The sequence below is a fragment of the Lupinus angustifolius genome, chromosome LG13 (genome assembly GCF_001865875.1).
Source record: "Lupinus angustifolius cultivar Tanjil chromosome LG13, LupAngTanjil_v1.0, whole genome shotgun sequence".
In the NCBI taxonomy this organism is placed as follows: Eukaryota; Viridiplantae; Streptophyta; class Magnoliopsida; order Fabales; family Fabaceae; genus Lupinus; species Lupinus angustifolius.
The window spans coordinates 6,138,032-6,152,037 of NC_032021.1; the positions used below are offsets into that span (position 1 = coordinate 6,138,032).

The following is a 14,006-nucleotide window of genomic DNA, read 5'->3' on the forward strand; positions in this document are numbered from 1 at the left end:
TTTTTCAACCAATCATAGATGGATGGTATAATTTGTGGGATAGATGTGCACCCGCAAAACATAAGATAATGTTTGATTTACTGAAGCCAATTTCAGTGGAAAAAGCTTATGTTGTGGATGTTTGGTTTCTTTGTTTACATTAGTGTTTAATTTGTCTTCCTTAAATTATAGCTATTAATCATATATTTAACAATTGAAGAGAGGTAAAATAATAAATACGTAAAATTGAAGATATAAAGATATAAATATATTCATAAAAAGGATTTATATAGTTGGATTAGTTATTATTTTGTTTTAACTTCTAGTTTATATCTGTCTCTGCAAAAATTGCTCACAACAACACTCATACCACTCCAAAAACGTGCCTCCAATTCCAAATAAGAATGAAACAAGAAGCCTTAACAAGCAATTGCATCATCCAGACTTGATTTTCATTAATTTCACTATAATTAATCTTTAATTAGAAAATTACATTATCCATATCACACTTACAGCACATTTATTAACCAAAATGTGAAATTACAGCAATTTTATTGATCAAAATGTGAAATGTTATTTTATTCTTGCAGAACAAAAGTGTAGCAACATTATTTGTCTTTCCTATTACATCAGGTACCCAACCACAAGCCTGTCTTCTACATGATGATGTTTCTTGTGTGTACTCCAAACAAATCAAGAATTTTGAAGCTGAGTTTTGTAGATGTCATAACCAGACACAGCTGGAGTTACAGGAGACAACCTGAGAGAGAAAGAGTATGGCACAGGAGGAACCAAATACTGGTCATGTACACATGGAGACCAACTATCATCTCCACCCAAACCCATATGCTTGTGATCAAGATGAACCTGAAATATCATAAAACAGTTTCAGGAATTGGCAAAGTATTAGATATCAAAATGAATAAATATTTTAAAGAAATTTGACGTCAAAATTAATCAAAAATGGGTTTGACATGTAACATTCTCATCAACTGATTATTACTTGTGTATGAATTTGTAAGATGAAAATCATGTCCTGAAGTACAGAATTACCACATACCAAATGCAACACATGCCGAAAAATGCAGATTACATAAAATGTCAGTAGTTCGAATACCAAAATAACATTAGCATATGAAAATGCAATATAACCAACATTTTGACTAGTCCTGAAAAGCACATGGACATAAATATTGATAGAAGTTAAATACCTCAATGCTATCTCCTTCAATGAGCTTGTGATTGTGTGTGGCCTGGTCAAGCTCTGATGTGCTATAGTAACTTGCACTCATTTGCATGGGTGGAGAGTTACCATACCTAGAAGCATATATCCCAAAACCATTTTTGTTTCTCAATGTTACCCATCTTACATCTGCCCTACCAGAACATTCTCCAGGAACAACATAAGGAACATGCAAATCTTTAACATTCTTCTCGTAGACTGCTACTTGAGCAGATGCCTTTCGATCTGGATAACTCTCATGTGGCCCTCTTCCATACCATGTTACTTGATCCAATGATTTCTCCACATTGAACTCGATTCCAACACGCGGCAAAGGAGGAAGATCAAGGTTTGGTTTTACGTTGCATTCCATAATAACATCCCCAGAAGCATAAATTGTATATGAAACATCAGTTGTGAATAAAATATTTGACTTGTCTTGATCACCCTTGGTAATACCAAGAAAAACCACCAATATTTTAACCGTGTCCTCCGCTGTATTCACTATAGAACATCTTTCAGTAACAAAGTGGAGGTTGTCAATTCCAGCAGCTTTCCACCTGGACAAATAACTAGCAGATTCTCCTCCTTTATCATTATCAATAGAAGCTCGCCAGAAACTTGGGAGTATACCCTTGCTCATAACATTTACTCCTTTAACCTAGAAATTATCAGCACAGTATTAGTACCAATATTTACTCCTTTGTTATGTACATTAAAACAAAAAAGTAAAAAGAAATTTGACGTCAAAATTAATCAAAAATGGGTTTGACATGTAACATTCTCATCAACTGATTATTACTTGTGTATGAATTTGTAAGATGAAAATCATGTCCTGAAGTACAGAATTACCACATACCAAATGCAACACATGCCGAAAAATGCAGATTACATAAAATGTCAGTAGTTCGAATACCAAAATAACATTAGCATATGAAAATGCAATATAACCAACATTTTGACTAGTCCTGAAAAGCACATGGACATAAATATTGATAGAAGTTAAATACCTCAATGCTATCTCCTTCAATGAGCTTGTGATTGTGTGTGGCCTGGTCAAGCTCTGATGTGCTATAGTAACTTGCACTCATTTGCATGGGTGGAGAGTTACCATACCTAGAAGCATATATCCCAAAACCATTTTTGTTTCTCAATGTTACCCATCTTACATCTGCCCTACCAGAACATTCTCCAGGAACAACATAAGGAACATGCAAATCTTTAACATTCTTCTCGTAGACTGCTACTTGAGCAGATGCCTTTCGATCTGGATAACTCTCATGTGGCCCTCTTCCATACCATGTTACTTGATCCAATGATTTCTCCACATTGAACTCGATTCCAACACGCGGCAAAGGAGGAAGATCAAGGTTTGGTTTTACGTTGCATTCCATAATAACATCCCCAGAAGCATAAATTGTATATGAAACATCAGTTGTGAATAAAATATTTGACTTGTCTTGATCACCCTTGGTAATACCAAGAAAAACCACCAATATTTTAACCGTGTCCTCCGCTGTATTCACTATAGAACATCTTTCAGTAACAAAGTGGAGGTTGTCAATTCCAGCAGCTTTCCACCTGGACAAATAACTAGCAGATTCTCCTCCTTTATCATTATCAATAGAAGCTCGCCAGAAACTTGGGAGTATACCCTTGCTCATAACATTTACTCCTTTAACCTAGAAATTATCAGCACAGTATTAGTACCAATATTTACTCCTTTGTTATGTACATTAAAACAAAAAAGTAAAAATTTACCTTCCAGCTTTCAACTGAACCTGTTTTAGTGTTCAATGTTATGTCCCAAACATCTTTCTGGCTAACTTTGATTGTATCTCCTAGAGTTTCAGCTACTAGAGTCCCACCACTAATACTGATAGCCTGGACATAGAATAATCAATCATGAGAAAGAAAATTCAAAACTAAAGCAAAACAATAGTGTACTCAGATGATAAGTCAGTTCCATTTCAAAAATACGAAACCTCATTCATTACTCCGCCCAAAACAGATAGTCTTCATTTCTAACATAAATCAAGTGTTAAAAAGATTACATGGGGAACAATGTCTTTTCTGGCAGGCAGTTGGACTTGTGTAGTTGAAATGACATGACCAGCCTCAACCCAGAGTGTGGAGTTCAAAAGCTTGGCAGTTATAGTCAGGAATATTTCTTCGGATGAGGATGAAGCCCATAGAGAATACCACGGACCTGATTGCCAATCAATAGTATAGCTGCTCTGGGGCTTTATTGGGGCAAGACTCAAAACCCCAGATCCAAGGTTGTATCCATCTGCAGAAGCATACCAGCTAAACTCTAATCCTTCTGTTGTTTGAAAAAAATGAGTGTTCTTTATCTGAAAAATGAAACTAAAATGAGTAAGAACTAGTTAATTAAAATTGGACTAAGGAAACACAAAATCCGAATGAACTAACCGTACCTCCAATTTCCCATCATGTAAAATCACCTTGATGGGTTGGTATAGGTACTTAACTTCTGCAATTACAAACAAGGCCATGATCTCAGATGTAAACAGAAGGATGCATTGATGGTCCATGCAAAAGTAATACAATCTGTCAGTTTACCATGCAAAACAGGGTGAGCTGTTCGATCAGGGAATGTGAGGCCATTCAAGCAGAAGTTCAAGTCATTGGGTATATCCCCAAATTCACCGCCATATGCCCAACGCTTCACACCATTTTCATCCATCTTCAGAAGGGCCTACACACAGTACAAAATCTTAAGCCTAGAAAGTGATTTCCAGAAACAAAAAATGTCTATTGTCAAAACACATTTTTTAAACTAATTAAAAGGATCCATACCAAAATCCAAAAAGGACAGTTAGAAGCTTTCAATCATTCTATTAATAACTAAAAAATTGATTTAGATTTCATGAATCCATTATGGCCTACATAAGAGATTGTTATACAAAATATTGCTCATTTAAAAAGCAAAATAATCTAGGGCACTCCTAAGAATTCAATAAGCACAGAATTAATTGATCAGATATGAACCAAAAAGCCATATTGCATATCCTGAAAAAAGGTACCAAAAATAAAATGAAGGGACAAATAATCTGAAAAAAGGCACCAAAAATAAAATGGAGGGGCAAATGATTTAAGGTAGTTAATAATAGAAGCAGATAGGAATTTCAATCAGTTATTGACAATATAATGACATGGCTATATAACTTGGTCAACATGAAAATCATCATAACTTCCTATATTTGGTCAGTGACTGAGAAAGAATAGGTTGACTCATGTTCAATAAAATGACATGAGATTAAGAATGGGAGGGTCCGCTAAAAATTTAATGCAAGTGAAAAAGCTACAAGTTTTAGTTTAAAAAAATGAACTGCATACACACAATAATGTTGTTCACATGTATTTAGAGAACAAATCATGGATCTAAGTAGTCAATAGCACACTATATCGCTGGGATAGCGGCATCGCAGTGGTTGCTGGGCCTTCAACGCGACGAAGGGGAATATAGCGGTGCGGATGGCCATCGTGCCTGTCGCAGGTCAGAGATCAGCGACTTCACGGGCCAAATCACGGGTCATAACCCGCTCCAAGAAGGCTGTGTTTGGAACCCTAATTTTTAAAGGGGAAAAGTAATTTTGCCCTTATTTTTTAATACATGGCAACAAGGTTGTGCGTGGAACCCTAGTTTTAAGGAAAAGCTCTTTTTGCCCTTATTCTTTAATGCATGGCATGTTTTTTTAGGGTTTTGGGTAATTTACCACTCCATTTTCTCTCTTCTATAAACACGTGAGCAACAACTATGAAGTAGGAACCTTTTGAAACCATCCGCTTCCCCTTTTTCCCCTCTTTCTGCAGCAGTGAATAAACTCTGCAAATTTTGGCCACTCACTCACATCTCAACCTCCCACATACACATTTCTAGGGAAAAGCTTCTTCCCCTCACTTCCCTTGTCACATAGCCACTTCTTTCACAACTATAACCTCATCTCAACTACTAAGTTTTAAATTTTTTAATTATTCCACTTCGTTCTCCCAGTTACAAAACTTAAAAGAGTATAAATTACTTAATTTTTTAGTATTTAATGTATTTTTTCCCTTAGCAATAGCGGTCATTCCACTATAATGTTTTTTGGGTTACCGCTATGCCCCGCTATCCGCAATTGACTACCTAGTCATGGATAGTGTTGAACTATTTACAGAAATATACAGTGACAGATTCAAGGAAAATTAGTTAAGAGCACAAAACAATTCAGCAGAGTCCCTCCAAATTTCATGCTATTAGCATATACTCAGCAACATCAACAGCTTTCAAATACATTAAAATTGTTGAGTTCTCTCTGTTTTTAAAATTGTTGGGTCCACACATAAAGTTCCAGAGTGAACCTTCATATTTTTAAAATTGCTGGACTCTCTATTCTGTTCACATAAATGGTCTATGCTGACTTCTATCTAGGTATATGAGTTCCTGACATCCTTTTATTAATAGCTAGGAGGTTATGAAATCATAAAAATTCATCTTGAAGAAACTATAATTTTCTATGAGAAAAATAGAAATGACAAAAATCAATTTTCATGTGATACTGACATTTCATCAATTTGTTATAGTATTCAAGGACCACTCACCTGATCAACCCAATCCCAAATAAACCCTCCTTGGAGACCAAATGTGTTGTCAATTGCCTCCCAATATGTATGTAGATTCCCGTTGCTGTTGCCCATTGCATGTGAATACCTACCATTTCGGCATCATAAACAAAAAAGGAATAATTATCACTGAAAATAATGAGGAACAGTTGAAGGCACCATATGTTACTGATGATAAATTCAAATACAGCAAGTAATGTCTCAAAAACAAAGAAAGCTTACTCGCAAAGTATTAGAGGACGTGTTTCTGCAGGATCATTTGCAATTTTCAACATGTCCCAAACACGCATATACATAGGGCACACAATATCTGTGCATGGAGTTCTCGATCCACCTCCTTCATAATGTAATACCCGTGATGAATCTCTTCCTCGAATCCAACCTGATGAATGTCTTCACATTAACAAGATGAAGGGTGAAACAAATAAAGAGTAAAAAAATGGCAGCACAATATACGAGGCTCCCACCTAGTGGGATATGGTGATGGTAGATATATGCATTCTTACCTTCGCAAGCAAACAGTCTGTTCACAAGTGATAGACGGGACCAAATGAAGATGACAATAGCATTAGTTAACCCCCATATGAAGATTCTCAGACAGTACCAAAGCCTAATAAGATGCATCGTATTGCTATCCTATTCTCACTTTTCTGAAATTTTATTGTAACAAATCATCGATTGTTTTTCTCCTACCTTCTGTGAATAATTTGAATGCAAAGCCCATAATTTTGGAATTCTTTAATAAGAGTTCACACGATGGTATTTTCTGAAAAGAACTCTTTATCTTTTAGCACATAGAGACATACTGACCACTAACAAATTGATCTGTCTTTTGAAATTATAGTGCTTAAAAATGGTTATTTATTTTCTTAAGTAAATGAAATGACATTGGATGCAATTCTTTGGAAGGTACACCTCCACTAGATTCATAAGAATTTTTTCAAATGAACAAAAATGGTAGTTCTAGAGTGAACACTTAAATCCATCCTTCGTAGTTTTAGAGTGAACACCTATATCCTCCCTTGTGAAATTTAAAGACAGACACATTAGTCTCGATAAATGAAAACCCTGTGGTACCTAAGAATCTCAAATTTTGGCCAGATCAGTCCCTAATAAGAACTAATTTGATCGACGTTTGAGTTTCATGGAAATCATGTCGAGAAATTTATTTCTCGGGGGAAAATATTTCTGCTTCTAAATTTCTAAGGGACAAATACGGGGGTTCACTCACAGGTTAAAAAATAAAATGCTTCTATTATGTCAAAAATCAGGGTAAGTGTAGTGAGTGCACTACCAGCTAAAGCATAATGATTATGTCCAAATCCAGATTCATTCCCTAAAGACCAAGAGATGATGCATGTGTGATTTTTATCTCTCTCAACCATGCCAATCACACGATCCAACATTGAAGTTGCCCAAATTGGTTCCAGAGTTGGATGCTTGAGATGTTTAGAGTAATCAAAACCATGTGTCTCAATGTTGGCTTCATCTATCATGTACATGCCAAACAGATCACACAGCTCATACCAACGTGGATGTTGGGGATAATGACTGTTCCTTACAGCATTAATATTGTTTTGCTTCATTAAAACCAAATCCTGTAGGCACAATAGTCAGTCAATAGTGTCTGGAAAATGAAAATGTCTAGCATTTAGCCATCATAAAGATATGAACTGACAATCTTATTGAAGAAACTAAAAGGAGAAAAACAGATTACCCATACCTTTATCATACAGGACTCTATATTTGCCTTACCAACTCGTGGATGATGTTCATGCCTGTTCACACCACGTATTACGACAGCTTGTCCATTAACCAGCAGCTGTTTGTGGGCTTTAGTTACATTTCTAAAGCCTACTGAACATGACTCACAGTCAATAATGTGGCCAGATTGATCTTTGAGGACGACAACTAGGGTGTAGAGGAATGGCTGTGAGAAATTTAAAGAAAACAAAATGCCAAATGAGAATTAAATGGGTACAGTTGAAATCTGACGCAAAGAATGCTAAGAAAAAGGGTGGTAGAAGCTTTAAGAAAATTCTTCCATAACAATAAACTTCTAGTTGTATAAATAAATTGATAAATTCCACCAAAACACAAGACTTCATCAATTTTTCAAAAAGAAAAAAAGATCGCACAAAGTTAAGAAAATTCTAACATCAATAAAATTCTAAATTCTAATTGCATAGAATAATTGATGAATCATTGAAGCACAATTTCTTTCAACCTTTAGAAAAGAGGGTAAGGAACTACGTCCAAAATCAGTATCTGCCATATTCATCACTGGCTATGAAAATTAAAATGTCCTAGGCAAGAAAAAATGAATAAGCAATAGGTGATGTAGCAAGAAACTTAGAACACGTGCAGAATTACAGCCATAGTGTAAGGATGGAACTAAAAATCTTGATAACCATGTAATTATTTCTCAACAGTAATTTGATCAATGAGGAGATATTAATGGAATTGACAGGATTTTTTAAGACAGTAATGTTGAGAGAATCAAATCATTGGTTCCTTACTCAATGAACAAACATCACCCAAGCAAATAGGAAAGTGATTAAAATTTCTCACTTGCTCAGCAGACCAAAGCTTTGGTGACTGCAGTTTTCCAACAAGCGTATAACCATGAAATCCTAGTGGTGTTGTTGCAGTGGATGGTTGGAACTTTATGTCAGCTACATTAGATGAAAGGAGATCAGTATTTCCATCACAAGTATACCAGCTCCCAGAATCATATAGTGCAGCTTCTACGGTATAGTTTGTAAGAATATTATCCTTGGATGTCTCTTGCGAATTATCTATTTTCACTTCAACCTGGACCAAGTTTATGAGATTGATAATATAACATAACCCAAATAACAAAATAAAACCATAACTAACATCCATTTTGAGAAAAATATTGATAACTAAATTCAACTTTATAAAATCAGAAAAAAAGTGATAATGAGTTAAAAATAATTGGACTTAGAAGGGGGGAATCCACAAACAAGGATAGTTACATATTATATAAATAACATGAAAAATGAAGCAAGTAATTTCACAAATATTTATGCTTACCAGTATCTCCGCGGAAGAAAAATCTTCGGCAAGGATTGATTTGAAAAAATAGTCAGTGATAAATACCTACACACCACATATTTTATAAGACATTAACATCAAGCAGGAAAGAAAATAGGAAATAGTCAGACAACTAAACAAATTGGACTTTCTATATTCAGAACAAAATTAAATAGAACAACACATAAAATATTCTCAAACTTGGATTTCCAAAAGTTTCAAATCATAAACGAGGCACATTCATGATCTGAGCTAACTCTTAGCTTAATTTATTCTGTAAGAGACATTATAACACAATGTTGAAGACAAATATCATATGTCAGCATCTCAGATAGATGTCATATGTAATGTAAACAGTATAACCTTCTTTTTTCATCCTTTTAGAAAATGCATTAATAGAGCTATAATAAGACTGCAGCATGTAAATGGGACTAAGCAGAAGTGAGGAAAATTTCAGAGAAGAAACCTTCGGCTTTGCAAGAAGAATCACATCACGGTGGATGCCAGATAATCGCCATTGGTCCTGATCTTCAAGGTAAGAGCCATCACTCCATCTAAACACTTGAACAGCCAGAACATTCTTAAGGTCTGAACCACATGGGTGACAAAAATCAGTGATTTCAAACTCTGCAGGTAGCCTGCTGTCTTGGCTGTCATTGCAAAATAATAAAACATCTGTTAATAAAACATGAGGTGATTAATGTCAAAGCTTTATTCTCATTATCTTTGTATTTTATGGGTATTACGTAATAAGACAATGACATCAACACCAACGAACAAACAAAAGCCCTTTTGTTTTAGCTTGAGTTGACCAAGGGCTATAGTTATCAATTTAAAGTTTACTTTACGATATGCCTTCTTGTCATCATGCATCACGGTTAACCAATTTCTGATTATTTTCTTTCAGTCATCATATTTAACTGTGTTGAGTATACTGACGAAGCATATCCTCTACCAAATATGTCAAGGTTATTATGATTTGTAAATTGTGTGTGGTGCACCACACATGATATTTATAATATAGGAAGGGGTACAAGAATAGTATATAATAATTACAATGATTGCAAATCAAATGAGAAATTAATGCATATCAATTTCTGATATGCACTTCTGTTAAATGTGTTATTTCTAACACTACCCCCTCAAGCTAAAAGCTTACCAAGCTTTAAGGTTGTTAAACAAAAATTATAGAAATTCTTCTTAGCACCAAAAACCTATGAAATTGATAACGTAGGCATCTACTTCTGGGATAGAGATGAGCCAGTACATCTTGGACAAAAATGAGAGCCAGAGCATTAGGACAAAGGTGGAGTTATTGTGACTTGCGAGTCATTACCAATATAAGTCATAATCGGAATGATTGTCGACGGGAATAGAATTCATTACAAATATGATTCACAAGTAGAATAGGAGGCACCATCACAATCATTGATGGAAGAAAAACTGCCACTGATACGATTCTCCATTGGGTAGGCACCACCGAAATGTTCATTGGTGGAAATAGCCACTGGTATAATCCATTAGTGGATAGGAAGCACCACTGAAATGAACATCAATGGGAAGAAAAACCACAAATATCTGAGTGGATGACATGGACGAGAGAAATGAATATCGAAGTTCTGAATTTATATTGATAGCACACAAGTCCTTGATGGTACTGCTCTGATTTCATATTATAATTTGGAAATTGTGTGAATTGCAAACCACACATAATATTTGTAATATAGGAAGGGGTTTCAAGAATAGAATATAATAATTACAATGATTGCAAATCAAATCAAATCAGAAACTAATGTGTATCGATTTCTGATTTGCGCATGTGTTAAATGTGCTACTTCTAACAGTTGTAACAGCCAGTACCAGCATGCACAAGAGATAGAGAGAGATACCTATATCCTATTGGATGCCCATTTATCCATGCACAAAAGGCAGAATCAACAGCTTCAAAATGTAACAAAATTCTTCTACCTAACAAAAACCAATCCATTGTTCAAAAGAAGTATTCCATATTAAAGTAAAGTCTATAGTTGATAAAAAGGAAAGAATAGATGGTGACTTTAAAGCAACATAAATAAAACAAATTGACATCATTTTTCCTATACAAGATACAGAAAAAAGATTGAACATATAATTCTTACAAGACTTGCATTATCAAGATCTATAAGCACTCATTAAAACCTATGTTTTCTCTCTATAAATGATCAATAAAACTAACTACAATAATAAAAATATATTTACGTCTAATTCATTGTCTAATAAAGAATAATTACATCTAAAGTACAGCACACCATAGTTACATAACTAAAGAATGGAATTGGAACATGGAAAGAATGACAATACCAAATTTCTCCCATTTTTTAAAAGATAAAAGACTAAATATTGCTAAAAATGAGTAAGTCATACCCTCCCATTCTTTAGGAATATGGAATTCTGTTCTATAGCAGCCCGTAGGATTTTCAATAGGAACCAAAGGAGGATCTACTGGAAATGGATACACAACATTTGTATATATAGGGACATCATATCCATGCATCTGCCAATTTGAAGGAACTGTACAAGTTTGGGGAAAGTAATTAGACGTGGATGAAATACTAGTGATCATAAAAATGACATCGTTCAATTCACAGGCAAGGATTAAAAAAGTATACGGATGATAATACGAACAAATAAAACAAGCAATAAGAGAACAAAATCTCCTATAAGATGAATTCATTAACCAAGCCCAAATGATCCATAAAAACCACACGTGTAACTAGGAAAATGCTGTGGCCTGTTACGTGTAGCTATCCCATCTTTCTGAATATTAGTGACAAAAACACCTGAAAAAACCCAGGGCAAGAATCCAAAGGGAAGTCGGGTACTGCTTTATTCCTTCCCTTTCAAAGACAGACCTATAGTTCAATCCAAAACCCTTTGGTACACAATTATATATGAACATAATGATGAATTTGATAGAGCACATTTTTACAAGAAAAATCAAATTATAGAGCACTTTCTAACAAAACAAAAGCAAATAGTACAGTTGGAATATCTGTTACTGGCCTATGACACTGCAACAGAGTTATACACACTGCATGTAAATTAATGGTTATAAAATATATGAGCATAAATATACACTTACCAGGCAAAAATTTCCACTCCAAATCCTGGAAATCACTTTCAAAAAATTTATCGGGGACAGTGTTTGGACTGTCAGCAAGGAAAAATTTCCAATGTCCAGACAAGGACTTAACAAATGGTAAGTCTTTGACCCAAAATGCACAACAATCAAGAGCTTCATCAACAGCATCATCATTCCAAACAGCAGATTTTGAAACCAAATGATCCACCTGGTTGCGTTTATACCAATATTTAAGAGATCCTACACATGACAAGATTCCAATTTATCCAAAAGAAAAGGAAACAAAGATATCAGAAACATAAAACACTGATGATTTTGATGTAATTTAAATCCATAAATTGCTTAATTCATAGAGTAAATTTACAAACTTTACTCACTAATTATCAGTTTCAAAAACTACGATCATAGATTATTAAAGCATCACCCTGAAAATCAACTAAACCCATCTTCTGTTTCTAAAGACAAATAAACTCTACACAGCATTGAAATGAATTTATTCAAACTCACTATTCAAATATCTAAAATAAATGAAGATTTTTTTAATGATAAAGAGATCATTTAAAAAAACATGAATTCAGAATGCAAATATTGTATATCCTATTATAGACAAACCCAACCCCATGTAAATGAATTCCACTTTATCAAACTGATATAGAATCATAAACCAAAATCAACACAAAAAAATGACAATAATCACTAAAAGTTTGAACAACAAAAAAATACAAAAACCTAAAATAGTGAATTGAAAAATGGACCTTCAACAGAGTCACGGCAATGCAGGGTAACATGTGATTCTCTTTTTCTCCATTTGATGAAAGAAGGATCCTCCCAAACTCTGTAACCAGAATCTGTAGAAAGAACAAGTGGTCCCACCAAAGAACTCATCACAAAATAAACCTATGAATCAGTGTTTTTTGGGTATAAGAGAGAAGAAGAAGAAGAAATAACTGTTTTATCAAAAAACAAAGCCAATGGAAATATCACATTTGTTGCCTATTTATGCCTTCCAGCGGAGGAATCTAAACCCATCCCTCTTATTTTTATAATAACACGTTTTTAATTAACTTCAGTCATTATCACTTTTCTTAATTTTTAAAACTTATTATGAAATTTTAATATGACTCTTTAATCAATAGTTTTATTGTAAACAACAAAAACAGACATAAAATATCTTATAAAAAAATATGATTTTAGATTGTAGTCTTAAGGATAAGAGTGGATATTATTTATGAGAGTGAGGTCACTTATGTCATGGAAAGTGAGTTTGACCTTAAATTAGACAAATAGTTGAAGACCAATTTCTTCTTAGATTTTTGTTAACTATTGAAGTTACTCATGTGAGTAATAAATGTTACACTTTGGAATTTGTCTTTAATGCTAACATCACTTTCCCCTTTTAACCATCAAAAGTCCATCTTGAATTACACGAGTACTTAACAAGATAATTGAAACTAATAATGGAGATTCCAAATTTGTATGGCTGAAGGTATGTAGTTTATTTTTTATTTTTTGAATGGAAAGGATAGATAAAATAAAATGAATTTAAAGTAATCTTCATGTTCTAAATCCTAGAATAGATGCTAAGAAACCTTGGTAATAGGAGTAAACCAAATGATATTGAGGGTTATCCAAACTAAATTTCAGGGTAGAGTTTTGACAGGCACATGGAAAATCATCATTCAAACATTGTGCACAAATGTGCTATATCATCATTCACATGCTAAAAAAATTAACACCTAATCATCAACACAGTCAACCAAAAGAGAAAGAAACTGTTTCCTATATAGGAATACTTAAGCTGTTGTGGTAACCTATTCAGAGGCCTCAACTAATGCATTTTGCTGTACAACAATATGAACTCAGCTCTAGTTTTTTTACTCATTTCCTTCACTAGAAGTTGGCCATGTTGCAGTTGGGGCCTGGTTTGTTTCGGTAGAAGTAGGCCATGATGATGTTGGAGCCTGGTTTGATTCAGTAGATGTAGGCCATGATGATGTTGGA

At 34.2% G+C, this 14,006-nt stretch overlaps 1 protein-coding gene across 1 annotated transcript; it reads right to left on the reverse strand.

Annotated features, from left to right (window-relative positions):
- LOC109325463 (beta-galactosidase) lies at positions 476 to 12,928 on the reverse strand. The gene is made up of 17 exons (XM_019557857.1): positions 12,761 to 12,928; positions 12,006 to 12,245; positions 11,288 to 11,434; positions 10,774 to 10,852; positions 9,351 to 9,534; positions 8,885 to 8,950; positions 8,399 to 8,641; positions 7,551 to 7,757; positions 7,122 to 7,425; positions 6,050 to 6,209; positions 5,807 to 5,915; positions 3,785 to 3,920; positions 3,640 to 3,695; positions 3,256 to 3,555; positions 2,963 to 3,085; positions 2,212 to 2,883; positions 476 to 846 (listed from the first exon to the last, which is right to left on the reverse strand). Exons 1-17 carry the CDS (start codon positions 12,888 to 12,890, stop codon positions 673 to 675), a joined length of 3,330 nt encoding a protein of 1,109 aa, XP_019413402.1. The 5' UTR covers positions 12,891 to 12,928; the 3' UTR covers positions 476 to 672.